The 26951-nt window shown below is 41.7% G+C and overlaps 2 protein-coding genes across 5 annotated transcripts; one reads left to right on the top strand and one right to left on the bottom strand.

Moving 5' to 3' along the window:
• The first annotated feature begins 1684 nt into the window (after positions 1-1684).
• PDCD2 (programmed cell death 2) lies at positions 1685-8478 on the top strand. 2 transcript variants are annotated; one of them, XM_082669239.1, is made up of 6 exons: positions 1685-1997; positions 2557-2799; positions 3164-3295; positions 5239-5342; positions 6557-6670; positions 7925-8478. In XM_082669239.1, exons 1-6 carry the CDS (start codon positions 1715-1717, stop codon positions 8081-8083), a joined length of 1035 nt encoding a protein of 344 aa, XP_082525365.1. In that variant the 5' UTR covers positions 1685-1714; the 3' UTR covers positions 8084-8478. The 2 variants fall into 2 exon arrangements, with proteins under 2 accessions (XP_082525365.1, XP_082525366.1); XM_082669240.1 differs by lacking the exon at positions 3164-3295.
• A 3535-nt stretch (positions 8479-12013) lies between these two features.
• On the bottom strand, positions 12014-26941 carry TBP (TATA-box binding protein). Of its 3 annotated transcripts, XM_082669215.1 has the most exons (9): positions 26821-26920; positions 24822-24919; positions 23917-24120; positions 21289-21674; positions 18311-18398; positions 15867-15958; positions 14654-14821; positions 13360-13454; positions 12014-12667 (listed from the first exon to the last, which is right to left on the bottom strand). In XM_082669215.1, the coding sequence occupies exons 3-9, from the start codon at positions 23968-23970 to the stop codon at positions 12588-12590; spliced, it is 963 nt and encodes a 320-aa protein (XP_082525341.1). In that variant the 5' UTR covers positions 23971-24120; positions 24822-24919; positions 26821-26920; the 3' UTR covers positions 12014-12587. The 3 variants fall into 3 exon arrangements, with proteins under 3 accessions (XP_082525341.1, XP_082525339.1, XP_082525340.1); XM_082669213.1 differs by lacking the exon at positions 24822-24919 and having other exon boundaries at positions 23917-24117; positions 26821-26941; XM_082669214.1 differs by lacking the exon at positions 24822-24919 and having other exon boundaries at positions 26821-26932.
• Positions 26942-26951: the final 10 nt, after the last annotated feature.

Genomic DNA, 26951 nt, shown 5'->3' with positions numbered 1-26951 from the left:
TTCCTATATCTTATTTATTTTTCTTGACAAAGAGAACATCCAGAAGACTCTCAGCTTCCCTGTGATTCGAAAACATTTCCACAAAGGGAGGTACCAGCACATTTCATCAACTCTGTGTCCAAACCCAACTTCGACCCCCTCACGCACAGGTGGCCCACATATAGGACCTCCTGTCAGACAGGCACATAAGACCTCAGGGGGTTATGATCAGTGCACCCCCAGGACCTCTGTCCACAGGGTCTCTCTCCCCCCAGGATATGTTAACCTCCTGCTTCTGATTTACTGGGGTGGATGTTGAACCCACCCCAACATAACGCTCTGCCTTCTACCTTTTAAATTCTCCCTCTACCTGTCCTAGACCCTGAGCACCGTGGGGTTAGGGTTAGGGTTAGGGTTAGGGTAGGGTTAGGGTTACAGTTAGGGTTAAAAAAAGCACACAAGAGCTCAGGAAACCAAGTAGTGTTTCCCTCTGTGAGGGGAATTTATGAGGTAAATCTCCATTTGAAAGGGTGTCTCCCTCTCTGTACTAGGAATAGGGTAACTGAAGCTCAAGAAACTTTTACCTATGGAGAAGGCCTGGACTTAAATCTACATAACAAACATACCCTTGTTTACTATGCACTGCCTGATGACCTCCTTTAACTGGCTTCCCCCCTCTCCCAACACCTTTTGTTTTTTAACTGAAGATGGTATGTAAGGGAGATTAGGTCATTTCCTGAGTTAGTTTTCCTGGTGTTGACCTGAAACAAACAGACAGCCAGATATTTCTCCAGCAAATATGGGTTTATTCTCAGGATCGGGAGAAAATCACAACTTGGAGGTCTGCAACCACAGCAAGGCACATGAGCATCCCCATGAGTCAAGGGAAGGAAACACCTCTGCAGAAAGGAAGAGGACCCTGGACGGGCTATAGCAAACAGTACACAACTTTTTATTGGCTGAGTCCTTGAGTCCTGGCTCAGTCCTTTCCTGAGGCCAGGAAATGAGAGTCTTTCTTCTCACTGTGGGGCTCCGCAATTGCGGTAACGCATGAGAGCTCTCCGTTCTGGTCTCCCCGTCCTATTTAATTGAGGTTTCTGCTTATTAATTTTTACAACACTAACCCCCAACTCTTAGCCCTTGGCCCAATCCCTAAACCCAAACCTAACTCCTAACCCTTAACTCTAGGCCCTAACCCCTAAGCTTATCCCTTCCCCACCATCCTAAACCCTCTCCCTAACTGCACCCTTCACGCCACCCTCCGTCCCTTTCCTGGACCAACTGGGCCAATGACATTTCTGAATCTTTCAGCATCTCCACCCTGCCTCTCCCCGCCACCCTACAGCCCCGCCTCCAGGGCTCAGGAGGCGACTGCGGTCATCCGCCCCTAGGTGAGCGGATATGTGCTCCCAGACCCAGAGCGTTCAACAGCGTCTGCAGGACGTGCCCAGGCCGTGAGGAAGTCAGAGAGCCCGCGCTCCGCTGCACTTAGCTCACCTAAACGCCCTCCAAGACCTCCACGTGACCCCCGGGGACTCAAGCGGCTTCGCGCCCCTGCCCCAGCAACCAATCGTAAGTCAGGGACAACGAAGCCGGCCCACGCCAGGCCTCCCCATGGCCCCGCCCCCTCTCCACTGCCGTCCAATTGCTTCTGGCCGGCCGTCCTCCGCGCTTCCGCGGCGACTTCCGCTGTCGGCGGCGGGGCGGCAGGTCGAGGGGCCTAATTCCTGCGCCTATGGCATCCGGGAGCGTCGGGCTGGCTGAGCTGGGTTTTGTGGAGGCGGCGCCGGCGTGGCGGCTGCGCAGCGAGCAGTTCCCCAGTAAGGTGGGCGGCCGGCCGGCGTGGCTCGGCGCAGCCGGGCTGCCGGGGCCCGCGGGGCTGGCCTGCGCGCTGTGCGGCCGCCCACTGGCCTTCCTGCTGCAGCTGTACGCACCGCTTCCGGGCCGCGCCGACGCCTTCCACCGCAGTCTCTTCCTTTTCTGCTGCCGAACGCCACCGTGCTGCGCCGGCCTACGCGGTGAGCGGCCCGGGGCCCGGGTAGCGCGTGCGCGGTGAGAGGCCTGCGGCCCCGGTCGCGCGTGCGCTGCCTTGCTCGCGGTCAGGGCCCAGGGACCGTGCAGCCTCCTCTGCGACCCCGCCGCGGGCCTCTCCCCTGTACCCCGCGAGCGTTTCCGGGGGTGGGGGTGAGTTCCAAGGGCTCGCGCCTTCTTCGACCCCAGCTTTTTGTTAATCAGTCGGTAGTAGGTGTTCAGATAATAGAACCTGTAATTTTTCGGAAACCTGGGTTCCAACACGTTGCTCATATGTATGTAGTCTGACTTAATGTTACTTTTGTTACTAATTTGAACAAGCTCAAAGAGCCTACTTAGTTGTATGGACTTTAAAAAGTTTCTCGTTTTCACTCTTATTTTTTCTTCCTTTCCAGCAAATAAGCTTTTTGAAAGCAAAAACTTTCTATTTTTCTTTTTAAAAAATGACTGTCTTTTCAGTCCTGTGTGGAGTGAAGGCTCAAATATTTGAATTGCTATGTTGTTTTATTTAAAACATGTGTAACGTTTCTCCTTCTCTCTCCTTAGTTTTTAGAAATCAGTTGCCTAGGAGAAATGACTTCTATGCCTATGAGCCACCTTCTGAGGATCCCCCGCTGGAGACAGGAGAATCCGTGTGCCTCCAGCTCGAGTCCGGTGCTCATCTCTGCAGAGTTTGTGGCTGTTTAGGCCCCAAAACATGCTCCCGATGTCACAAGGCACATTACTGCAGCAAGGAGCATCAGACTCTGGACTGGAGATTGGGACATAAGCAGGCTTGTACACAAGAAGGTCAGTCAATTCTGTTTTTACTTTTAAATCTCAGCTCAGTTTCATAGTGTCTGTCAGGCCAAATCTTTCATTTTGAGGATAAACATTAACATTACAAAAGGTGTAATACTTTTCAAAGCTTTGGTTAACTAGTGACATAAACACCTTTATGAAGAAGGAACTGTGAGGTCTTGCCCACTCACGTCCCAGCCTAGCTTTAGTATAGTCATTTAATTTATGAGCCATAATCTAAAATGCTGGAGCTACATATGTTAATTACTAGGGAAAACTGTTATGACATGGAATACACTTCAGATATAGGAAATTATTTGACCTTCCAAACTAAATGATTACTAATGATGCTAGTTACCTTACTTTGTTTCAGGTGATTTGGACAGTACAGTTCCAGACCACAGCTTCCTTTTTCCAGAATTTGAAATTGTAATAGAAACAGAAGATGAGATTATGCCTGAAGTTGTGGGAAAAGATGATGAATCAGAGATTATAGGTAGCATGGGTAAGGAATCAGTTTCAAAACTCATTCATTAAATATACACTACTATGTATACAATAGATAACTAATGAGAACCTACTGTATAGCATAGGGAACTCCACTCAGTGCTCTGTGGTGAACTAAATAGGAAGGAAATCTATAAAAGGGGATATATGTATAAGGAAAAAAAGGAAAAAGGTGGGGGGAAGAATAGTGAATCTAGTTGAAGCAGAGAGAAAGTAGAGGGTCAAGTGTCCCAACATTCCAGCCTCAAGGGACATGTTGTCACCCATTTCAGGGGACACTGACGGCCTGCCATGGAGACCTAGGGATTAGAGAACCAGTTTGGAGACACCCGTCTTAGATCATTGCTAAGACAAAAAACGTTTTTCTTTTTAACTAACATATGAGAAGATTCCGTGCCAGATGTTTAAAAGCACCTAGGGAGAGGGATGCTATGTTTGTTGGTGGGTAGTAGTGTTAGAGAGTGTGCTTTGGGGAAGAATTCACTGATGAAGGAGTCTGATAGAAAATTTCCAATAACAGGTGAGAGAGAACTCCCTGTATTGAGTGTCCAGTGAAATGAAACCATGCTGTATCTAAACTGGACAGTGCATGCACACTGTCTCTGCTCCCTCAGACATGGGGCCAATAAAGTAATAAGCAATAGAAATGTAAAAAAAAAAAAGAATAAAAAAACTCTTTCATTAAGTGATTAAATATAATGCTTGAAAGGAAGGGCTCAAGATGCCAAGAAGAGAAGCACTGATAGGAAAAGGCAACTCACTTGGGAGGCTGCAACCTATACTTTTCAAATATTGCCTCATTTGAAGATATCCTTTCTGTACTTCCCTCCTTGGCATATACAGGAACGTTCTGGTTCCTGTAAACATGTCAGAGGAAGTATCCAGGTGGTCAGTTGGGTGGGGCTGCACAGGATGCTGGAAACTTGGAAAGTTTATCTGGCTCCAGGATTTGTTTCTCTGATTGAGATGGTGGACATGAGAGTGCCTAGCAGTGTTTGGTGGGCAGCAGGGGGCCCTTTTATCTGGCAAGTTTCAGATACTTGATTTCATCAGTTACTTCAAGGTTATCATACTCTGGAGCAGTGCCTGTGCTGAGACTGAGCCGTAGCCAAAATTGATCCAACACTTACTCTGTACCACGGGCCTTTTGTGCATGATCTTACTAAAGTCTTGACATCAGAACAATATGTTAGAAACTCTGCCCCATTTTGCAGTGAGGAATTTGAGGTTCTGGGTATAACTTGCTTGGTCGTATAACTGACTAAAGTTGTTAAGTTCTAGAACTGAAGTCTGAGCTCACGTCTTACTCCAGAACTTGAGCCAAAATGTAGATTTCAGAATCTAAATTAAATTTTGGATTAGAATGTCAGCTTACTGGCTTACAGTTCACATTCAGGGTATCAGAAATATCTTCTGAGTTACAAAGACTCGATCCTGTTGGGGATGGTGGTGTTTCAGGTAGCTGAGATTCCAGAGGTGAGTGTGAAGGAGTGAGCTGGTAGAGTTAGGGCATGTGATGACTGAATGAGTGTAAGGGAAAGGAGAGATGAAACATGAAGAGATTGGAAGTAAGAGTACAGATGGGTGAAGGACACTAGTGATAAGCAGGGCTCATATTCTTTGGGTGCCCTTTTGTGTGCTGGGCACAGCAGTCCTCAGACTGGGACTTGGGGTCTGTTCTTTTAATTTGGAGTTTTAAAGAGAAGCTCTTACTAGGAGCCGGCATAGTAATAATGCTTCATGGAGTACCTGCAAAGTCAGATGGTCTTAAAGCACAAACATTAATGAATTAAAATAGGAAAGCCTGTAGAAACATCTGGCCTTCACTGTCTGATTTAACACTAAGTTGGTTGTTTAAAACTGGCTTCCCTCAGCATGTGTTTATTGTCCAGACATGGAGATTATTCCTGTTGCATAATAGTTATGTTGATAATTTTTTAGGTGAAACACCTGAGGAAGAACTGGATTCCATGGCAAAACATGAATCTAGGGAAGATAGAATTTTCCAGAAGTTTAAAACCAAAATATCCTCTGAACCAGAACAGGTAAAATAGAATTCATTTACAGCTCCTTCTGTTCTTTTCAGGTGGTGGTTTAGGGGTACAAACCCTGAGTAGGGAATTCCCTGGCAGTCCAGTGGTTAGGACTCTGCACTTCCATCGCTGGGGGCCCAGGTTTGATCCCTGGTTGGGGAACTAAGAAACCAACCTGCAACATTAGCACAAAGACCACTGTGGTTTTGTGAAAAGAATAATGGGTTTTGCTGTTATGAAGAATTCTGGCTTCTTGAATTACATATTGACCTTCTGATGTAATTGTATCTACGGTGTGGGGAAAAAAAAAAGAGTGGTTTCGAGGATTAAGGTAGATTGTAGACTCACAGTAAGTATTCAGCAAATGCTTCCCTTTGCCTCTTTTCTTCCATTAACTTTATTCCCCTTAACTTCCCTTACCATAAACATAAATCACTAAAGAAGACAGCTAAATTCCCATAAGCCAGTCGCTAGAGCAAATCAACATCCAGGGGCTTATAGGAAGAGTAGGTCTAGGTCCTAAATACTGAGAAGGTAGTTTTTAGCAACACATACGCTTTTAACAAGAAATATTGAGGAAGGTCACTCATTTGTTACATAAGATGTTATAACAAAATTTACTTCTGTTTTATTTAAACACTGTGGCTCACTTGGTATTTGTTCCTTTAAAAATTGTTAACTAAGTTTCCTTATATCTGTGTGAAGGTAAGCACAGACCCTGGGCTGCATGTTAGATTGACAACCTGGTGATGGGGAAATAGGATTATTGTTAGTCTCTTCACAAAATAGTCATAGGATTCAGATTCTAACCATATTGACATCTAAGAAAAATAATTTGGATATCCTGAATCAGATAAGCTGAAACAGTCCCTTTGATCAGGGGCCCCAAACCCTGGGCCAAGGACCGGTACCGTGAAGCTTCAGCTGCCACTCCCCATCGCTCGCATTCACGCCAGAACCACCCCCTTCCCCCTCCCTGTCCGTGCAAAAATTGTCTTTCACGAGACAAAACCAGTCCCTGGTGCCAAAAAGGTTGGGCACCGCTGCCTTTGATGACGCTGAGAACGGTCTTAATTGTGCCCAGTGGAGGGGCGCAGGGGGACAGACAGTAAAGTGGTTTTCAGATGAGCGTTTCATCAATCGTAAGAGTATGTACAAAGCTTCTCTAGATGATCCTCAGATCACATGAGATGTTGGTGATTTAAACTGATCCTTATTGATTTTAGATTCTCAGATACGGCAGAGGGATTGCCCCCATCTGGATCTCTGGTGAAAATATCCCTCAAGAAAAGGATATTCCAGATTGCCCCTGTGGTGCCAAGAGAATATTTGAATTCCAGGTATGACCTTAAATAAGTACTATTTTAGTATGTAATTACCCTGATTTATAATTTTAAGCATTAAAAAACTTTGCCAAAGTAACATATGTGTATGGGTCCCTGTGGTGTTATGGAAGGTTCCCTATAATGAAAATCAGTAGTTTCCTACCCCACCTTAGGGCTTGTTACAAGGAGGGAATTATCTTTTACTGGTTATCTGGTAGTTATTTCTATCTTTAAATAGCATGCTTTTTCTGAGATTTATCAGTTTACTAGTTTTTTAGACATCTGTTGACTGACTTCTGCAGTAGTGAGGATTTAAATGTAGTCACTCACACCATCTAGACCATCGCCCACTTCCCAGTGTGGTTAGGGTCAATATTATTTTAGTGCCTCTATTGTTACCTTTATAATTTAAAATAATATACCTTTTTTACAATATTTGACTCTCTCCTTTGTGAGAGTGTTTCAGAACGCTTACTCTGTTTAGTCTTGGTTTGTAGATTTGTTAGGAGAACAAATTAATGTAATCATTAAGGTAACCCCCCCCCACAAGAAGTTGTTAGCATCAAAATCCGTTTGGGTTGGGCGGAAATGCTCCTGAATTGTGGATTCACTAACCTTATAAAGTGATATTTGTTTCTTAGGATAAAAAAAGGATTTTTGTGGACTGATCCAAAACTAATTGGTTCTTACTGCCAGAGCTCTGACTGACGCCCAAGATGAGCTGACGGTGGTTGTATAAAGCAATTTGATAACAGTAGTGGCAGTGCTGGCTCTTACTCTTTCCCATGAGACCACTGACTCCTAAGACCCATTTCTAGTCTATACAAATACATCAATAGATTTCCTTTTTGTATTCTACTAGGTTAGTGTTTCTTCAGAGTCATAGTAACAGCATCTGCTATTCAGGTTGTAAATAACCCAAAATAAGAGTTGCCCAAAGAGAAGCCTCATCCCTATTTTGTGGCATATTATTAATAAAAAAATAATTAGGTTAACAGCCAGGTCAAATAGATCAGCTGATCTTATTATACTTAGGAACTTCTTTCTTAAACGAAAAAGAAAGACACCAAATAGAGAGGGACTTTAAAGAAACATAGAGTTGCAAAGTATTTTTAGATTGTTAAGTATGTTAACACCATTAATGTCTTTAATCTTGCTGTGGAGTGTGGAGATGGAGAGACCAGGATCCCCAGGAAGGTCTGGTCTGTTGAGAGCAGACTGTGCTCATCACCGCCAAGGAGCGCTCTGACTGTGCCATCCTTTTCCCAGGTCATGCCTCATCTGCTCAACTGCCTGAAGGCCGACAGACTGGGCAGGAGTGTCGACTGGGGCGTCCTGGCCGTCTTCACCTGTGCTGAAAGCTGTGGCCTGGGCACTGGCTACACAGAGGAATTTGTTTGGAAGCAAGATATAACAGATACTGCCTAAAGACAACTGTGTGAAGCCTCAAAATATTCATCATCTCTTAGACCTTCCAATTCCATTTCTAGGACTTTATCCTAAGGAAATAATTATACCAGAGATACACAAAGATGCTGTTTTAGGTGTTGTGTATCTGTCCAGCAGGAGGCTACACAGTCTTAATGATACAGACTTATATGCACATCAAGTAAGATAAAGATGCCAAGGTACCATTGTAGATGGTATTCATAGTATGCTATTTTTGTAAAAATATTTATACACATGTATATACACCAAAAATATCTGGAATGAAATGCACTAGGTGTGAACTGGTTAACTGAACAGTGGGACTAAGTGACATGATCTTTTTACTTATATGTATATTTCTTTCTATAATAAAAATGGGTTATGTGCCTAATTAAGTCAAACCATCACTCAAGAGCATTTCTCCCCTAAAATTTGCAAAGTTAAAACAAGGAGAAAAATATTTGGGTAAAACCCCAAGAGACTTCCTGAGTTCAAAGAGAAGCTCTACTTCAAAACTGACTTTGGTCAGCCAGTGGCACTGCTTATAGACCAGAGACTGAAAGGTCTTCTCTTTCCATCTCCCCATCTCACAGCACTGTCCACATGGCAAGTAAACCCAAATAAGGACAGGGAATCAGCCACGGGAATCTCCCTGGGTCAGCCTGAGGGAAGGCTCTGAGGTAGCTTTCAAGTGAGGGATATTGTTTCCGATGCCTCTGTTTACACAAGCGGTTCCTGAATCGATGCCACCAGCCACGCTAAGGCTCCTTCCAGCCCCAGGTGATTTATACTTGTGATAATTCCCAATTCTCTTGGTGCTGGGCAGGCTTCACTGCTGCGAAGGCAAACTTGGAGACATTGCTGTTGATCACTGCGTGAAGACCAGCAGCTAGTTCTGGTAACATCCCTGCTAACCCTGAAATGCACTGCCACCATAAACACATCTTTTTGGAGGTAATATCACTTGCTAATATCACTGACTTGGCTATTTCACTATAGTTTTTTATCAGGAAATCCTGGCCTTTTAGTCCATATCACGTGTGTGTGGATATGTATGTAATTTATATAAAGATACATAAAATACTGGACTAGTGGGGCCTTCATAGCCCAAACTATAAATCAGAAGTTTGCCCCAGTAGGACAGCATCCTGACTGTGAAGGACTGTTTAAGCAAATTGTTTAGGGTCTGTCTATTTGGAGAGACCCCCAGATTATGTAGACATTCTTGCAGGCATGTTGGTAACCCACCAAGCCATCCTTTAGGTGTGTATCCCTGCCGAGGTCTGGAGATGACAGCAAGTTCACTGGGCATTTCCATTTGGAGACAGACTTCCAGCACTGACTTGGCAACCATGTCCAAGAAAAGCAACTGGTTGAAAATAACTAAAACAAAAATACGAAAATTTAGATAAATAAAAAAAGCAACTCAGTTGCCTCTAGATACGTCAAGACATTTAAAAACCTTCATGCCAACCATGAAATGACCGACACATGTCACCCAGCAGCTGCTCCTGCGGAGGACATCCATCACTACTGCCAACCCATGCATGCTGTCCCCCAAACCTCTGCTTGGCCCAGATACTGCCTGACCAGGCAGCTCACCCTACTGTAGAGAGCAGTGCAGTCACCTGTCCCTTTTTGATACATTGAATGCTGGTCTCATCATCCTTTGACAATCCAGAGATCACAGCAAAGAAAAAATGTTTCAGTGCTTTTGATATTCGTATTAGTGGTAGTGTTCTGTTATTCTAACTAACTCATCACCCCACGTGTCTTTAAAAATTAAGGGTTCTCAGCGTAAAATACGTAATATAGAACTGATCAAATAAAAACCCTGTGGTCTGAATCTGGATTGGATATATTAGTACGAACTCATGAGGTATCTTACCTTGCAAACTTTCAAAGGGAAAGAAGCAAGAACTTATCCTGCTATGTGAAAGAAGTATATAACTATATAAAAAAGTATTCTAACAGATCATGAAAAAAATAATTAGAATTTTATCTTTTGCAACCCACTAATGAATTAGTGGGTCAATCAGAAGACGCCAATCAGACATTAAATCCCTAGCAAACACTACTTACAGTCTTTACAAAGAGATCAAGGCTTTAGATGCAGCCACCCACCGGCAGGAAATGCAGAGGACAGAGGGACATGCTGGCTGCACCATCCTGAGTTTGCAAATAGCAAGACAGACTGTAAGAAACTACCAGCCAAACAGCCTATAAATTTCCTTAAATGAGATGGCAGGGGAACTTAAGGAATAAAGCAGACATAAAAACATCAATTTATTAAAATGGAAGACTAACCTATATTGGTGTTTAGGTAATTACTGTGAAAGGATAATGGTTATTTGGGTGGGTGGTGTTGCTGGACTGGTGCATAAGGAGTAACAAGAATTCAGTAAAGTGACTGGAAATAAATCTATCAGCAATAATTTTAAAGTCTTATGAAAAATGCCATTAATAATGAACTAAAATACTTAGGAATTAACTTTTATGTAATGTAAAGCCCTATATGAAAAAAATTATGAAACTTTACTGAAGAACCTAAAGGAAGACTCACACGTGGGGAAACAATTCTTTCTTGAATAGAAGGAGATTATACTGGACTGATGTCTTTCCGATTCATCCATACATTACTGACATCACTGATGACTGGAAAATGCAAGAAAAGGGTACCTCATACACCATGTTCTCTCTGGACTGTAACCTGGTATGGATCTATCAAAACCTAGAATGTATAAATGCTCTTAATACAGTGACTCCTCTTCTAGGCATGTTACTACAGAAATACCTGTACTTATCCACAAATACACATAAAAGGATGTTCCCTGCAGCACCTGTTTATAATAGTAAAACACTACAGGTAACATAAATGACCATAATTACGGAAATGGTTAAATATATAAAGTTGTGTAACCATCAGATTACATCATGTGGCACCATCAGATTCCATTTCATGGCAGTATGTTTGTCATGGAAAAATGTGTATGATATAGTGACTAAAAAAAGGAAGCTATAGGGGCTTCCCTGGTGGCGCAGTGGTTGGGGGTCCACCTGCTGATGCAGGGGACACGGGTTCGTGCCCCGGTCCAGGAAGATGCCACATGCCGCGGAGCGGCTGGGCCCGTGAGCCACGTCCGGAGCCTGTGCTCCGCAACGGGAGAGGCCACAACAGGGAGAGGCCCGAGTACCGCAAAAAAAAAAAAAAAAAAAAAAAAAGGATGCTATAAAATCAAACATATGCTTTACTATTTTTTTCAATATGATAACAAAAGCACCCCCAAAAGAAAAAAACCTGAACAGAAGAGGGCTGGGGAGGTACCCACCAATCTGGTAGTTAACCTAGGGAAACAGACAGAAGGGAGAGGAAGGAAGAAACTTTCTGGTTTCTGAAAAAATATTTTTACAATTAAAAAGAAAAACACATGCCCGAACAATGAACCCCAAGAACTTACACGTGCTCACCTGATATTCATGAGAAAAACACACCTCACCAGTCAGTGGACAACCCCAGCTCTAACACTGAAGGCCTTTGGCTTAGAGCCCGTGTTTGCCACTTAACGGGCTCTGTAACCTTGGGCTGACCCTCAGCTGGGGCCTACCTTACCCTACTTGTGAAAGCGGAACAAAACCTAACTGCAGCTTTTGTGAGAAGGCAACATATCTGGGAAACGGGAGGTGCTCAACGTATGGGACGTAATAAACATGTTTTGTGAGCAACTTAAAATTTTCAGACACTTCTTCCATTTTCACTGCAACATACAATGAAATGTTGATTGAAACAAACAACAAGCAAGCAAGCAAGCAAACACACTGAAATGGTTTCAGGCATTATATCTAAAATACGACTTTTTAAACAGTATGATCACATGATCTTACAAAGTTTCATTTATAACATCAATCTAACACTTTTATAAACAGCATTTATTGTACAGAGTACTCTGAAGGAAGAAAAATATGTACAGCCATTTGTTTTCATTAATACATTTCTATTCTGTCCTGCAATACTGGAAAGGCGGAATGTGGCACAAAAATAACCCTTAGGAGTTACAAATTAGAAAACAACACTTTTTAAAAAGATTTTTACTTTTCTGGTAGAAATATAAAAACTGTGGTTTATGGGGAAGAAATTAAACAAAATAAAGTCCAATCGATTGTTGAGGTGGCTTTAACACTTAAAGTTTTGTCCCTTAAACCAACTTGTCAACAGCAGTAAGTGTTTAAAATCTAAATATAAATAAACGGGCAGCGCTGCCCAAATAGCAGCACAGTTCGAGCAACTTACAGTAACACTTCGGTGATCTCTGTGCAGAAATAACACCCCCTTCCTGGCATCCCTACGGGGTACACATGCAGGGGAGCTTCACCTCGTGCTGCAACCTACAACCAGACATCCATCCTCTCATCACATGGGGCCGTCCACAACACCACTAAATGTACCAGAACTGATTTGTTTTAAAAAAAACAAGTGGGTGGGGGAGGCAGGAGTACATGACAGCCATTACGTTGTCTTCCTGAAACCCTTTAGAATAGGGTAGATGTTCTCAAAGGCTTCATAAATTTCTGCTCTGACTTTAGCACCTATGAAGACAAGTTGGAGTAGAGAAGAGTGTGAAACGGCATTTCTTAACATAAAACCACAAGCACAATTCTCTCCACACCTAGTAAGACAGATGCATTAAAACATTAACGATGGACCCTTGTCATAATCCTATTTTTGTTTTTAAGGTGGTATTTTTTTAAGTTGGCTTCTTAAAAAAATTACAAAAGCAGCGCCCCAGGTGACTCCAGCTTCCTTCCCCAGTCTGCCCATGTGACTGGTGTTGGGCTCTGGACTGTGTCAGAACCCAGCAGGGCAGCAGTCAGAGTGGCTGAATCTTATTCTCCCAATCGCTGCCTTCAAACAAGCTCTTTTGAATCTGCCTTTGTTGTCGCAAAATGATAATGGTGATGAACCCCAAAGTTTTAGACAATGGTACCCAACTTAAAACGCCATCTGTTATGCTGTAATGCCCACCTCCCCCTTCCCCACCAAGGTCATGCTTCAGCTGAAGAACCAGCAGGGCTGTGCTCTGACTTCCCTCGGCTCACTCCCTCTGGTGGGTGTGTTTCCCATCAGAGTGTTGGGGTCAGGGGAAGACAAAAAAGGGGCAAAGCTTCTTTACAAGTCACTAGTCAACTGTCCCGACACTGTGATATTACTTCTTAGCACTGAGAAAATGCCATTCTTCACACTTTCCAAACTTCGAACACTACTTCCTGTTGCAACATACCTGTTAATACAACTTTTCCAGAAACAAAAATAAGGAGAACAATTCTCGGTTTGATCATTCTGTAGATTAAACCAGGAAATAACTCTGGCTCATAACTAGAAGGAAAATGGCAAAAACAGTTTAGAAATTAACAGCTGCTCATGCCTTTAGAAAAAATGGGGACCTGAACAAGGGAAAGTACTGAGTAAGCAGCAAACTAATGAGGAGGTGAAGCCCAATTCTTGAGGAGCATCACAGGAGAGAGGGCTCAAGTGAGGCCAACTTGTAACTGGCACTTGAAGACCAACTAACTCTATTTCTAATGAATCTGGATTTCCTGACATAAGAACAAGAGCTTTATAAATATGTTCTATAGTCTCTGACCTTTATCAAGTTTCATTCTGGACAAGTTTACACCGACTTACAAGAGCCCAATAATCATTCATTTATAAGATCTGACAGTCACAGTTTACCTTCTAATCATTCACGTCTCATCTCCTTAAACTGAAATATCTCTAGCTGTTAACTTTGTTCAGGCAATTTAACCAAAGTGATAGAAAAGATACTAGTTGGAGACTGAATCTTTCCCTGACTATGTTGTCTAACTAAATGCACTATTGGTATGTTTTATTCTAATCCTAGTAATCTCATTTTCTTAGTTAGAGAGATTGAAAACAGTTAGGATGTGTGACTCTGTTTAACCTAGTGGAAAATTCAAGATAGGCTTCTCTGAGGAAGAGATGCTAGGGTGGATATGTGAAATGCCAGTGGGACTTTCCTAGGTGAAAAGTGATATAAGAGTGTGCCAGGTATAAAAGTGGGATGTGCAAGGGCCCTGGTGCAATAAGGGCATGATAAGCCTTGGGGGTGCTACGAGCAGAGAGGCTGGAGAGGTGGGTAGGGACCACCTGCCTTGTAAGTCTTCATCAGGAAGTAGCAGGGAAAATAAATGTTGACTAGCACAAAAGATTCAAACAACTGGGGAAAAAACTGATACAAGAGGTTGTGGACTTTGTTCATGTATTTAAAATGTATTTAGTGAGCAATAAAATGATAAAACATACAGAAGGGGAATCAATTTCATCCCAGTAAAGGGGACTTTTGGGTGTCGTTAAGTGAAATGACAGGGAAGTAGGAGGCTGGTGAGAATAATAGGTGTTACCAAAGACATCAGGAAGACACTTCAACATTAAATATACCTATATCATTTGTTCTTACATACTAATTAGTTTGCACATGTTTTATCATGAACAATGTTTAAATAGATTATAAATTACTTGTTGCCAAAAGCAATCACAATCCATTTCAGACTCACCTACTGAACTGTTGGTGGGTAAGCACAAGGCCTTCTAACCTTATAGGGAACTTCACATCGCAGCTCCCCACCATATTCTGAATCTTGAAGTCCAAGAACTTAGCTGGAAAACCCAACTTCTGTACAACCCTGGCATATTTTCTTGCTGCTAGTCTGGACTGTTCTTCACTAGGGAAAGAAAAAGTGAAATATTCATACTCAAAGACACCTAAAATAATTATTTAGATGAAAAACTTATAAAAAGTCCAAATTAGGAAAGATATTTTATAAAGTGTAAACTGGTCACCCCTTCCAATAAAGAAAAGCTCAACAGACATTAACAGTTTTATGTACAAAGTATTCCTGTGTCCTTGACAGAAAACTTAGGCCTACCAAAATGAATCCCTCTTCAATTCACCAAATTACTGATAGCCCTAGATTTTTTTTTTAAAAAAAGTTATTTATTTATTTGGCTATGCCGGGTCTTAGTTGCAGCACACGGGATCTTCATTGCGGCACACGGGATCTTTAGTTGCGGCATGTGGAATCTTTAGTTGTGGCATGCAAACTCTTAGTTGCCACGTATGGGACTTAATTCCCTGACCAGGGATCGAACCCAGGCCGCCTGCATTGGGAGCACAGAGTCTTAAGCCACTGGGCTACCAGAGAAGTCCCAACAGCCCTAGATTTTATACGTGTGAAACATAATATCATCATCACCATTATCATTAATATTATTGTATTTTAGCTCACAAATTTCTACTGAGATGAAAACTAACAAGCTTCATTTGGATAGGAAAATAATGATGAGACTTATACTCAAAGAATGCATACGCTAATTCCTCTTTTACGCCAAGTCTTTCTTTATCCATTCCTAGAAGTCATCTCTTGGACAAAACTATGACTTAGCAGAGCAGGGCTCATGTAACAAAAGCATAATGATAGCAGTATCATCGTCGACAAAAGGTTCTCAAGTGCAGGGTCATGAATGACAAAAATGAGGCATGCATACATGCTGAATTGCATGGAAATAAGGTGACAGCATACACCCTAAACTAATGCCTGGTTTTAAGAAAACGAAGTTACTGCTGTCTAAAAGTGATGAGAAGCAACTATTTTAATAAGAAAGCAACAATAACATTTTATTAAAGTATTAGCCTAACACCTAGAAACCATGACACAGCCATTTCTTTCATAACATACAGACCAGGACAATGAACTCCTTTAAACCCACCTCTTGGCTCCTGTGCACACCATCTTCCCAGAACTGAATATCAGTGCAGTGGTCCGGGGCTCTCTTATTCTCATGATTACAGCAGCAAACCGCTAAAACAGCCAGAGACAATAGTTAATGATGTCATGCCAGACTGCTGACTTCTGTCAGGAGAACTAGACAATGAGAAAAAACACCCCAAATAGTAAGAAGGACCTGGTACTTAGTTATCAAGATATCTGTCATGTGTTTCCATACAGGGCTCCCTTACATCACCATGTGCCACACATCTTTTGCATATGGAGCAAGCACACAAGTTGTGACTCTAAGGCGGCTGGACCAAGATCTCTGTGTTCTGTCATACACATCCCAACACCTGAAGACAAGGAATATTTGCAAAAATATCTTTAACTATAAATTTTGTTTTATTAATTTTTTTAGACAAATCTACTGATAAACCTTTTCCACATCCAGAAGGAATTAATAAATCAGATTACAAGCATATCAACGCATAGTGACGTTACCTCCCGTTTCCAATACTTTAGAAACTGAATTGGTGGATTGGCATTTATATAAATGTAATGGCCTCAGTGACTAGGTTACATGATACAAAGCAAAAAATTAGTTTCAAAATAACTGAAATTTAATATCTGCTATCTAATTACACATGAAAAAATTCGTATTATTTCTAATCAAGATCACTCTTTGACAAATTAGATTGCTTTCACAATTTTAGTTTAAAAACTACTATATGTCTTCTCTCTGATTTTACCACCATGTAAAAATGCTAGCATTATATTCTAGTTTATACAAGTCCCAGGAAATGCCTAATTATTTTGCATTTCCTAAATTCCCTCTACTGGTTTTATTGCTTGGATAACTAATATCATTTCATTAGAAAAAATTATGTAAAATCAGGTATTCAACTTAATAAAATTATGACAAAAGATTAATTCTTATAATGCTACATTCATATGGACTTTCCATATGCATTAGGCTGTTTTTTTTTTTTAAATAAATTTATTTATTTAGTTTTGGCTGCGTTGGGTCTTCATTGCTGTGCACGGGCCTTCTCTAGTTGTGGCGAGCGGGGGCTACTGTTCGTTGCGGTGCGCGGGCTTCTCATTGCGGTGGCTTCTCTTGTTGCAGAGCACGGGCTCTAGGCATGCGGGCCTCAGTAGTTGTGGCTCACGGGCTCTAGAGCGCAGGCTCAGTAGCTGTGGTGCACGGGCTTAGTTGCTCCGCGGCATGTGGGATCTTCCCAGAGCAGGGATCGAACCCATGTCCCCTGCACTGGCAGGGGGATGCTTAACCACTGCGCCACCAGGGAAGCCCTAGGCTGTTATCTTAAAATCAGAAAATTTGTAGGTATTTTTCCCTTAATCTTTTTATTATAAAAAAATCGGCAGTTATACAAAGGTAGAAAATACAATAAACTTCTTGTACTTATTATCCAACTTTAACAATTATTAACTTTTGGCTAATCTTGTTTCATCCATATGTCCCTTTCCCAATTCTCCAACTGGACTATTCTGAAGTAAATTCCAGGTAGCGTGGCATTCGATTCTATATAGTTTTCAAAACATAAATGGGATCATACTATGTATTTTGCTCTGTAACTTCACATGATCCCCTCACAATGAATATGTCAAACTTCATCCTGTGGACTGCTGTATTCCTAGAGTCTCTATATATTTTGCTCTGTAACTTCACATGATCCCCTCACAATGGGTATGTCAGACTGCATCCTGTGGACTGCTGTATTCCTGGAGTCTCTATATATTTTGCTCTGTAACTTCACATGATCCCCTCACAAAGGATACGTCAGACTGCATCCTGTGGACTGCTGTATTCCTGGAGTCTCTATATATTTTGCTCTGTAACTTCACATGATCCCCTCACAAAGGATACGTCAGACTGCATCCTGTGGACTGCTGTATTCCTGGAGTCTCTATATATTTTGCTCTGTAACTTCACATGATCCCCTCACAAAGGATACGTCAGACTGCATCCTGTGGACTGCTGTATTCCTGGAGTCTCTATATATTTTGCTCTGTAACTTCACATGATCCCCTCACAAAGGATACGTCAGACTTCATCCTGTGGACTGCTGTATTCCTAGAGTCTCTATATATTTTGCTCTGTAACTTCACATGATCCCCTCACAATGGGTATGTCAGACTGCATCCTGTGGACTGCTGTATTCCTGAAGTCTCTATATATTTTGCTCTGTAACTTCACGTGATCCCCTCACAATGGATGTGTCAAACTTCATCCTGTGGACTGCTGTATTCCTGGAGTCTCCTACTTGGCAGCTAGTCAATAAAAATGCTGCATATTTTGCTTTAAATCCTTGTTTTGCTGGTGTCAACAAACTTAAACACAACATATTCTTTTTGATCTAGAGACCTTTGGAAGAAAATTCTGTATTATTATAGTCTGAAATACATTAAAATTGTTCTGACCTTGGGATTATATTCAGCATTCCGGGCACGAAGTGCAATGGTCTTCAGGTCAAGTTTACAACCAAGATTCACTGTGGATACAATATTTCTGTAAGAAATTAGAAAAGAAAACATGATTATTTACTGTTAGTGTTAGATGATTACTTAGAAATTGTATTCTTTCATTAGAACTAATTTAATGAAATTTAATGAGATTAGTTTAATTTAAACTATCTTAATTTTTTTAATTAAAATTTTTAAAAATTGCTGACATTTATTAAGTGTTTAAACAAGTACCAAACACCATGCCAACATTTTACAAAGATAATCTCACTTAATACTTACAATGCACTATGAAGTAATAACTATTTAGTACTGCCATTTTCAGATGAAGAAGCTGAGGCTTAAGTGGGGGTAACTTGCTCTGTATACACATGGTTCCTAAGTGAGGTATGACTTTCTCACTTCTCTCAAAATAAGTATCTTTTGGAAGAACAAAAGTTCAATTATCTTTGACAAAGGAAGAAAACCAGCTTTTTCCTCTGATTAACCCTCAGTAAGTCAAGAAAAACAAACATCACCATTTATTATCTGGGTCCAATGAACACTTTTCATTTTTTAATATTCTTATGTAATTTTATAAATAACTTCTAAATGAGCTGTAACATCACTCTCTTGTGAACACTGACCCCAGGTTGCAAATGCATCTCCAACTGTTCCAGCTCATGGCTGCTTCTGGGTCTTTTTTTGGCACTGTCAAAATGCAATACCTTTGAAAACCTGATAGCTCATAATTAGGTTGGAAAGAGGTTGGGTGTCTTCTTTAATATACAATTGTAATGCCAGTTAGGTTGATCAACTCAATGTTCTCATTTCTACATCACCTATTTCCTTCCAATCAATTTTACATACACAAGTTCACAGAACTTTCTTATCTATTTTATTTGTGTAGAATTGGTAGTAACATCCCTACTTCCTTTTCTGATTTTAGTAATTTGAGTCTTCCCTTTTTTTGTTAGTCTAACTAAACGTTTGTTGATTTTTTTCAAAGAACCAACCTTTTGTTTCATTGATTTTCTCTACTGTTTTTCTTTTCTCTATTTCATTTATCTCTGCCCTAATCTTTACTATTTCCTTCCTTCTGCTAGCTTTGGGGTTAGTTTGTTCTTTTTTCAGTTGTAACATTAAGTTATTGATTTGAAATATTTTTGTTTGTTTTTTGGCTGTGTTGGGTCTTCGTTTCTGTGTGTGGGATTTCTCTTGTTGCGGCGAGCAGGGGCCACTCTTCATCGCGGGGCGCAGGCCTCTCACTGTCGCGGCCTCTCTCGTTGTGCAGCACAAGCTCCAGACGCGCAGGCTCAGTAATTGTGGCTCACGGGCCTAGCTGCTCCGCGGCATGTGGGATCTTCCCAGAGCAGGGCTCGAACCCGTGTCCCCTGCATTGGCAGGCAGATTCTCAACCACTGTGCCACCAGGGAAGCCCTCTTGTTTTTTAATGTGATCATTTGTAGGTATAAATTTCACCCACAGCACCACATTTGCTGCATCCCATATGTTTTAGTATGTTGTATTTTTGTTTTCATTTGTCTCTAAGTATTTTCTAACTGTCCCTATGATCTTCAATCCATTGGCTGTTTAAAAGTGTGTTATTTGGACTTCCCTGGTGGCGCAGCAATTAAGAATCCACCTGCCAAGGCAGGGGACACGGGTTTGAGCCCTGGTTCAGGAAGATCCCACATGCCATGGAGCAGCTAAGCCCATGCACCACAACTACTGAGCCTGCACTCTAGAGCCCACGAGCCACAACTACTGAGCCCGTGCACCACAATGAAGAGTAGCCCCCGCTCGCCGCAACTAGAGAAAGCGTGCGCATGCAGTGACGAACACCCAACGCAGCCAAAAATAAAAATAAATAAATAAGTTCGTAACAAAAATAAATTAAGAAAATACAAGTATGTTATTTAATTTCTACAATCTTGTGAATTTTCTGGGACGCTTTGTGGAATACCAGAAATATTATGGTGTTGGCAAGAAACAAACACCCCATCTGAACTAGGTAGAATTTACGATTTAAACCAAAGGTGCAAACTTAAATACACATAGGAGCCAGCTAAGTGTTAAAAGACAATAGGGTATGGTGTTTATAGAGGTGAACTAACAAGTGCTTATCTTTCTAAAATCATTAAGATTAAAATTATTTTGTTTTTAAAATTGTTTCAGATCAAACAAACACCCACGCAAGATTTAGGCCACTGGATAAGAGTCAGGATCCATGGTTAAACATTACTTAGTTCTAAAAATGATCAGGAATGACTTACAAGAAAACTGGGTAACATAGTTGTTACAAATATCCCCTGATATGGCCATAAACTGCCTAAAGGCAAAAGCTATATACTTCTCGGCGACAGATATTTAAGAATATTTGGTTTTCAGGAAGGAGAAATTTTCCCTACCCGTCCCCTACCCCCCAGTTCTGTTACATACAGGACCTAATTCAATTAGATAGAAAAATACATTTAGGACAAGAACAGCCATCCTCAGCTTGTGGGAAGGGCACAGTTCTTCAAAAATTTACATGCAGCCCTTACAATGACCAATGAAGGAAAACAAGGACCACTATGAACTATAATGATTCTGTGACTAAGTAATTAATCTTCCCAAAAACTAAAAATATCACACGGGAAGGAGACTACATAAAGCTTCATTTGGTAAATCAGCTACAGCGAAATGTCTACAATAACAATAATGCAATCTAAATTGGACTTCATTGGCCCAAACATATAAGCACAGCTACTAAATTTCTGAAGATGTTATGAGAGCCTTTTACTGGGGGCACTGACTCACTAAGACAGCTTCCCCTTTTCTTTTTAAAGCGAGTTTTGATGCATGATCGCCATTAGTGCCACACAAATAACTCAATCCATCTGAGAACAAAGAACAGCAGCACAGTTCCAGTGGACCCCTCCAGGGCAGGGAAAGGACGTACAACAAGTACTCACTGCAGCTGCGGCACAATCCCAGAGCTCTCCGAGGCTGGCGTGGCAGGGGTAATGGGGGTCATGGGAGTCATGGGGGAGGGATACAGGGGAGTGGTGCCCGGCAAGGGTGCGGTCGTAAGAGTCTGTGAGTGGAAAAGCTGTGGTGTCTGGCCCGAGGCCCCCTGGGTCGCCTGCTGGGAGGTCGACTGCTGAACGGCTGCCACTGCCGCCTGCTGCTGCTGCTGCTGCTGCTGCTGCTGCTGCTGTTGCTGCTGCTGTTGCTGCTGCTGCCTTTGCTGTTCTTCCAAAATAGACAGACTGTTGGTGCTCTGAATAGGCTGTGGAGTCAGTCCTGTGCCATACGGCATCATCGGACTAAAGATAGGGATTCCAGGAGTCATGGCCCCCTGTGGGAAGTAAGGAGAACAATGGGTTAGGCTGGCTGGTGTTTGTGTCTGTAGGACTTGGCTGGTAGAACAGCAGATGAGATTTGCAAAGACAGGCACCTTCCGAGTACAAAGGGGGTTATATAGCAGTAATGGGGAGGAACTTGCTGTTCTTACACACATCACTTTCTTCTTCAGCATAACACAGTAGGTAAGAGCTTAGGATGTGGAAGCAGACCTGGGTGTGAAATCCAACTCTGCTACTTACAACACGTGAGAATTTAAGGAAGCTCCTTAACCCTTCAGGCTCTAGAGGATAACAATGCTTTAAGACTTAGAAAAAATCGAGAACTTCTACTCTTTGAAAGATACCATTAAGAAAATTAAAACTTGGGACTTCCCTGGTGGTCCAGTGGTTAAGAGTTAAGAACCTGGCTTGCAATACAGGGGACGCCGGTTCGATCCCTGGTCAGGGAACTAAGATCCCACAGGCTGTGGGGCAACTAAGCCCATGTGCCACAACTGGAGAGCCCGAGTGCCGCAACTACAGAGCCCATGCGCTCTGGATCCTGTGCACCACAATTAGAGAGAAGTCCGTGCGCCACAACTAGAGAGAAGCCCGTGCGCCACAACTAGAGAGAAGCCCACATGCCGCAACGAAAGATCCCATGTGGCACAACTAAGACCCTACGCAGACAAAAAAATAAAATAAATAAATATTTTTTTTAAAAAAAGAAAATTAAAAATTAAGCCACAGACTACGAGAAAACATCTACCATACATATATCTGAGAAAGAACTCATATCCAGACTACATAAAGAACAATCAAAATTCAATAAAAGATGAAAAAACAGACCAATAAAGAATGGGCAAAAGATGTGAAGGACATCTTACAAATGAAGATCTATAAATAGCTAATAAGCACTTGACAAGATGTTCAAGATCATAAGTCAGAGGAAAATGCTTGTACTTCTAGAACGGCTGAAGTAAAAACCCAAGGGCTGGTGAGCACGTGGAGCAACTAGAACTCTCACGTGTTGCTGGCAGAGCCTCAGAACATGCTTTCTTATAGAGTTAAACATGCACGTACACAATGACCCAGCAATCCCACTCCTGAGTACTCACCCAAGAGAAACAAAAACATAGCAGACACGGAGAAATGTACACAAACACAAAGCACCTTTATTCACAATGGCCCCAACCTGGAAACAACCCTAATGTCAGCAACTGGAAAATGGACAAACTGTCGGACACCCATACAACAGAGTGCTACTTGGTGATAAAAAGGAACTTGCTGATACACAAAGACAGACACAAATAAAAGCATATACTGGTATGGTGCCATTTGCATGATATTCTAGAGTAGGCAAAACTATCTCTAACTCTGGAAAGCAGATCATTAGTTGCCTGGAGCTAGGGGAGTGACTGCAAAGGGGCAGGAAGGGACTTTTAGGGTGATTGAAATGTTCTATAACCTTCACAGGTGCATACACTTATCAAAACACATACTTAAAATGGGTGTTTTTTGACTTCCTGGTGGCACAGTGGATAAGAATCCACCTGCCAATGCAGGGGAAACGGGTTCGATCCCTGGTCTGGAAAGATCTTACACACCGCGGAGTAGCAAAGCCCATGCGCCACAACTACTGAACCTGCGCTCTAGGGCCCGCGTGCCACAACTACTAAAGCCCACACACCTAGAGCCCGTGCTCTGCAACAAGAGAAGCCACCGCAAGAAGCCCGTGCACCACAACGAAGAGTAGCCCCCGCTCGCCGCAACTAGAGAAAGCCTGCTCGCAGCAACGAAGACCCAATGCAGCCAAAAATAAATAAAATTAAACCTTAAAAATAATAGTGTTTTTATTTAAGTATGTAAACTACACTTCAACAGAAGTTATTTAAAAATTTAAAAGTAGCTACATTATTTGGAACCTTAAACATAAAAATGAAAAGAAAACTAGAAAATAATTTGGTTAGAGTTATCTCCAAAATCAAACACCCTATAATCACTCAGACCACTTTCATAAGTGCTTATCAAAAGATTGTTTTACAAATACACATTTTAGCTTCCAAACAAACTCCCCAAATCAAACACTATCATGTTTATTCAAAGCCTAATAGAACTTCTCAATGAAATAAAGGAGGCTTAAAAAATATAAATCCATTTTCAACAACAGATGGTTAAATTCCCTTGCTTCCCTTTTACACTGTCTCTAACAATGCAGATTCTGTCCTACGTGTACCCTCCCTCCAGTTGTATTACCTGAGGGGAGGCCAGGCCCTGGGCATAAGGTGGGAGGCTGTTGTTCTGATCCATGAGGTTCACTTTCTTCTTGGCAAATCAAAATCCTTTGGACTGGGAATCACCTCAGCATTCAGTCTTTTCCTAGAGCATCCCCAGCACACTCTTAGCGACTTCCTCAACTCTCTGGGTTATCTTCATGCACACCAAGAAACAGTGATGCTGCTTTGAAAAAAGTTTGAAGTTTAATGTAAGAATACAGGTAAGCTATACAGTCTTATAAACCAGTTTCATGGTTAAACAAAAAACAAACAAACAAAGAATGAAAAAAACCAACGAAACTATTTTGGAATATATTTCTTTTTACCTTACAAAGCTGAAATCTTATTCCTTCCACATTTCCTGTGACTGCATGCAAAATTGCCAACAGAACAAAAATTGTTTTTTTATGTGTTTAATTTATAGTCTTATAATGTTAAAAATTAAAGTACATAATCAGCATTAAAAACTTTTGGGGAAAAACACCCAGGGAAAACAAATTCCTAAGGAACCTGTCATATCTGAGTAGAAATATTTATTATGCATTGTATACACAGCGCTATTAGGCTAAATTCAAGTTTTAAAATATTCCATTCAGCATTCTATCCTCTACAATGTCTTGGGCATTAAGTTTAATAAATTTTGAATTGGATCCAATACACTTTAGTGTGCTCATTTATTGAGCAACTACTTTAAATAAAACACTGTGATAGACGCCGTACAGACATAAAAATAAACATCATGTTTTTATATATGTAATAACTTTAATTCTTCAGAACACATAAATACAAACTATGCCTGTATCTGGCTTTCCTTAAATCATGTCTTTACTGGCTACACGTTTGAAATTTCTTTTAGTCAAAAGAACCGAGTGACTGATGAACTACCTTTTATTGTTTAGTTCAGATGGACTCCTACCGTGCTCAGGATTGCTGTGAGAACTGACCGATTCAAACAGGACTGATTAACACCTCAAGAACAGCATCTAATTATCACACAGTAAGCACAGGATAAATGTTAGCTATTATTATTAGATTTCAGTTTAAACATTACCATCTAATAAGATATTCTCACACAGAACTTACAGATCTTAAAGTTACAAGTTATATGTCAAAGACACACGTGTAACTCAAGCATGTACTGGTACAAAATAAGCACTCAGAAAGAATCTGATAATGACTTTGAAAGGACAAAGGACCCCAAAGACTATATATCCTACATATTCATCAATGGAAAACAGACCAAAAAAAAGAGAAAACTCTGCTTCAGAAAACATCAGACATATAAGAAAATTATGCTCTTTCAGACATTGTTATCCTCTTACAACAACAGAAGTGCTGCAAATATAAAAATGGAGAGGCATTTGACCCCTGGCATCAAAGAGTTCAATTTGAAGGATTTGTAAATAATCACTGCAAAACTTAAGTGCTATCATAGCAGATATGCACTATGCTAAGCCCCTTGAGTGAAGAAATCAGCAATATGTGTCTTTGTAATCTCTGTACTTAGTACAGGGCCTGGCATATAGTACGTGATCATGAATGAATGCATACATGCTACACAAAAGAAGACAATATAACTGCCAAGTGTTTTGAAGAGTATGTTCATAAAGCAGGGACCATATGACTTGGGTCTAGCAAGGTGAGAAGGAATTTATATTCAGCATTTCAGGCAGAAGAAAGATGAAGCAGAAAGAGACAAACACTGAAAGAGCACGCAGTATGCAAGCAACAAATTTAGCATGACTGCATGGAACGTTCCTGCAGGGGATGAGACAGCAAATATAAGTGAGGTCACATTATCAGGATTCTAAGTCATTATTACATAAGCAATATGAGCAGTGACAAGATTCTGAAGTGCACCATGAGTAGATCTACTTTGGCAAGAGTGTGGATGAATTCCAATAGATAAAACTGGAGGCTGGAAGTTCGGTTTAAGACTCACTGCTGTGGTTCAGGCAAGAGCTAATGAGGGCAGGATTTAAACCACTCATTAACATGACTACAGATTATCCAGAAACTGGTGGCTCCAGACCCCTTTTTACAAACTAAGTCTAGAGAACAAATCTGTGGAACTAGGTTGAGGCCTCATGTAACCATTTTCAGAGCTCATCTCTCACTCCCAGTGATGGAACTGACCATCTTTCCTCCCCTGTGTCATTAAAACCGCACAACTATTACCGCACTACTGTATCCTCACAAAAGAGAGTTGTTTGCAGAATCTCCTCATTTTTTGGTCAAATTCGATATTTTTTGGAAATAATCACTGATAAGGGAAAAGACTCAATTAATTCTGCATAGCCTTCTAGTGACTGCATATGTAAATCAAGCATAATCTTTTCAGAGACGTCTACCTGGAGTTTTAAACGAGAAAATCACACAGTCCAGGGCCTAGGGAGGGAGACCTCGTAAGGAAAGTGGTGTGTATTTGTATCTTAACGCTCTAGCGTGCCTGAACTCTCCGGCCTCTGACAAAACGTTAAAAAGTCTCAAGCGCAACTTTATTATAAAACCACCACTGCTGGTAGCAAAACAGGTGGGCACAGGCCAGGGTGAATCTCCCTTTGAATATCGAGAGGAATTAACGGATGGCAGGACATAAAGACTCCGCGTCTTGGATGCGCGGGACTGTCCTGTCTCAGGCCCCTCTCAGCACCCTGCACCACACGCTCGTACTATGGGAAGCCGCTTTCGAACTACGGCAGAGGAAGGCACTCGGTGGGATAGGCAGCCGGTACAGGCCGAAGCTGCGGCAGCACGAGCGGGAGGAACAGCCCCCGCGCGGTGTCCCCGTCCATTCCGCGCCTCCTCCCACCATCACCCCAGGGCCCCGCTGCAGCGGTCACCTCTACACGAAACCTCAGAGAAAAGCTCAAAGGGCTGTTACCTGGAGTCACTGCAAAGACAACTAACAGTCGGCGAAAACGACGTTAAGCCGCAAACGGCCCAGGCGCCCGCTACGGCGACCGTTCCCGACCCTACAGAACTCCTGGCGCGCGTTGTTAACGTCACTTCCGC

The sequence above is a fragment of the Grampus griseus genome (genome assembly GCF_964374135.1).
Source record: "Grampus griseus genome assembly, chromosome: 13".
Classification (NCBI taxonomy): Eukaryota; Metazoa; Chordata; class Mammalia; order Artiodactyla; family Delphinidae; genus Grampus; species Grampus griseus.
This window is presented reverse-complemented; position numbering and strand designations above follow the sequence as displayed.

Bases quoted from the DNA above. Each gene is read 5' to 3' on its own strand.
- PDCD2 (XM_082669239.1), top strand. From the start codon at position 1,715: ATGGCATCCGGGAGCGTCGGGCTGGCTGAGCTGGGTTTTGTGGAGGCG. The intron at 2,800-3,163 runs GTCAGTCAATTC...ACTTTGTTTCAG, and splicing joins GCAGGCTTGTACACAAGAAG to GTGATTTGGACAGTACAGTT. The intron at 6,671-7,924 runs GTATGACCTTAA...TCCTTTTCCCAG, and splicing joins AGAGAATATTTGAATTCCAG to GTCATGCCTCATCTGCTCAA.
- TBP (XM_082669213.1), bottom strand. From the start codon at position 23,970: ATGGATCAGAACAACAGCCTCCCACCTTATGCCCAGGGCCTGGCCTCC. The intron at 15,959-18,310 runs GTCAGAACAATT...TGGCTGTTTTAG, and splicing joins ATGCTGAATATAATCCCAAG to CGGTTTGCTGCTGTAATCAT. The intron at 14,822-15,866 runs GTGGGTTTAAAG...TTCTTTCCCTAG, and splicing joins GTGTGCACAGGAGCCAAGAG to TGAAGAACAGTCCAGACTAG.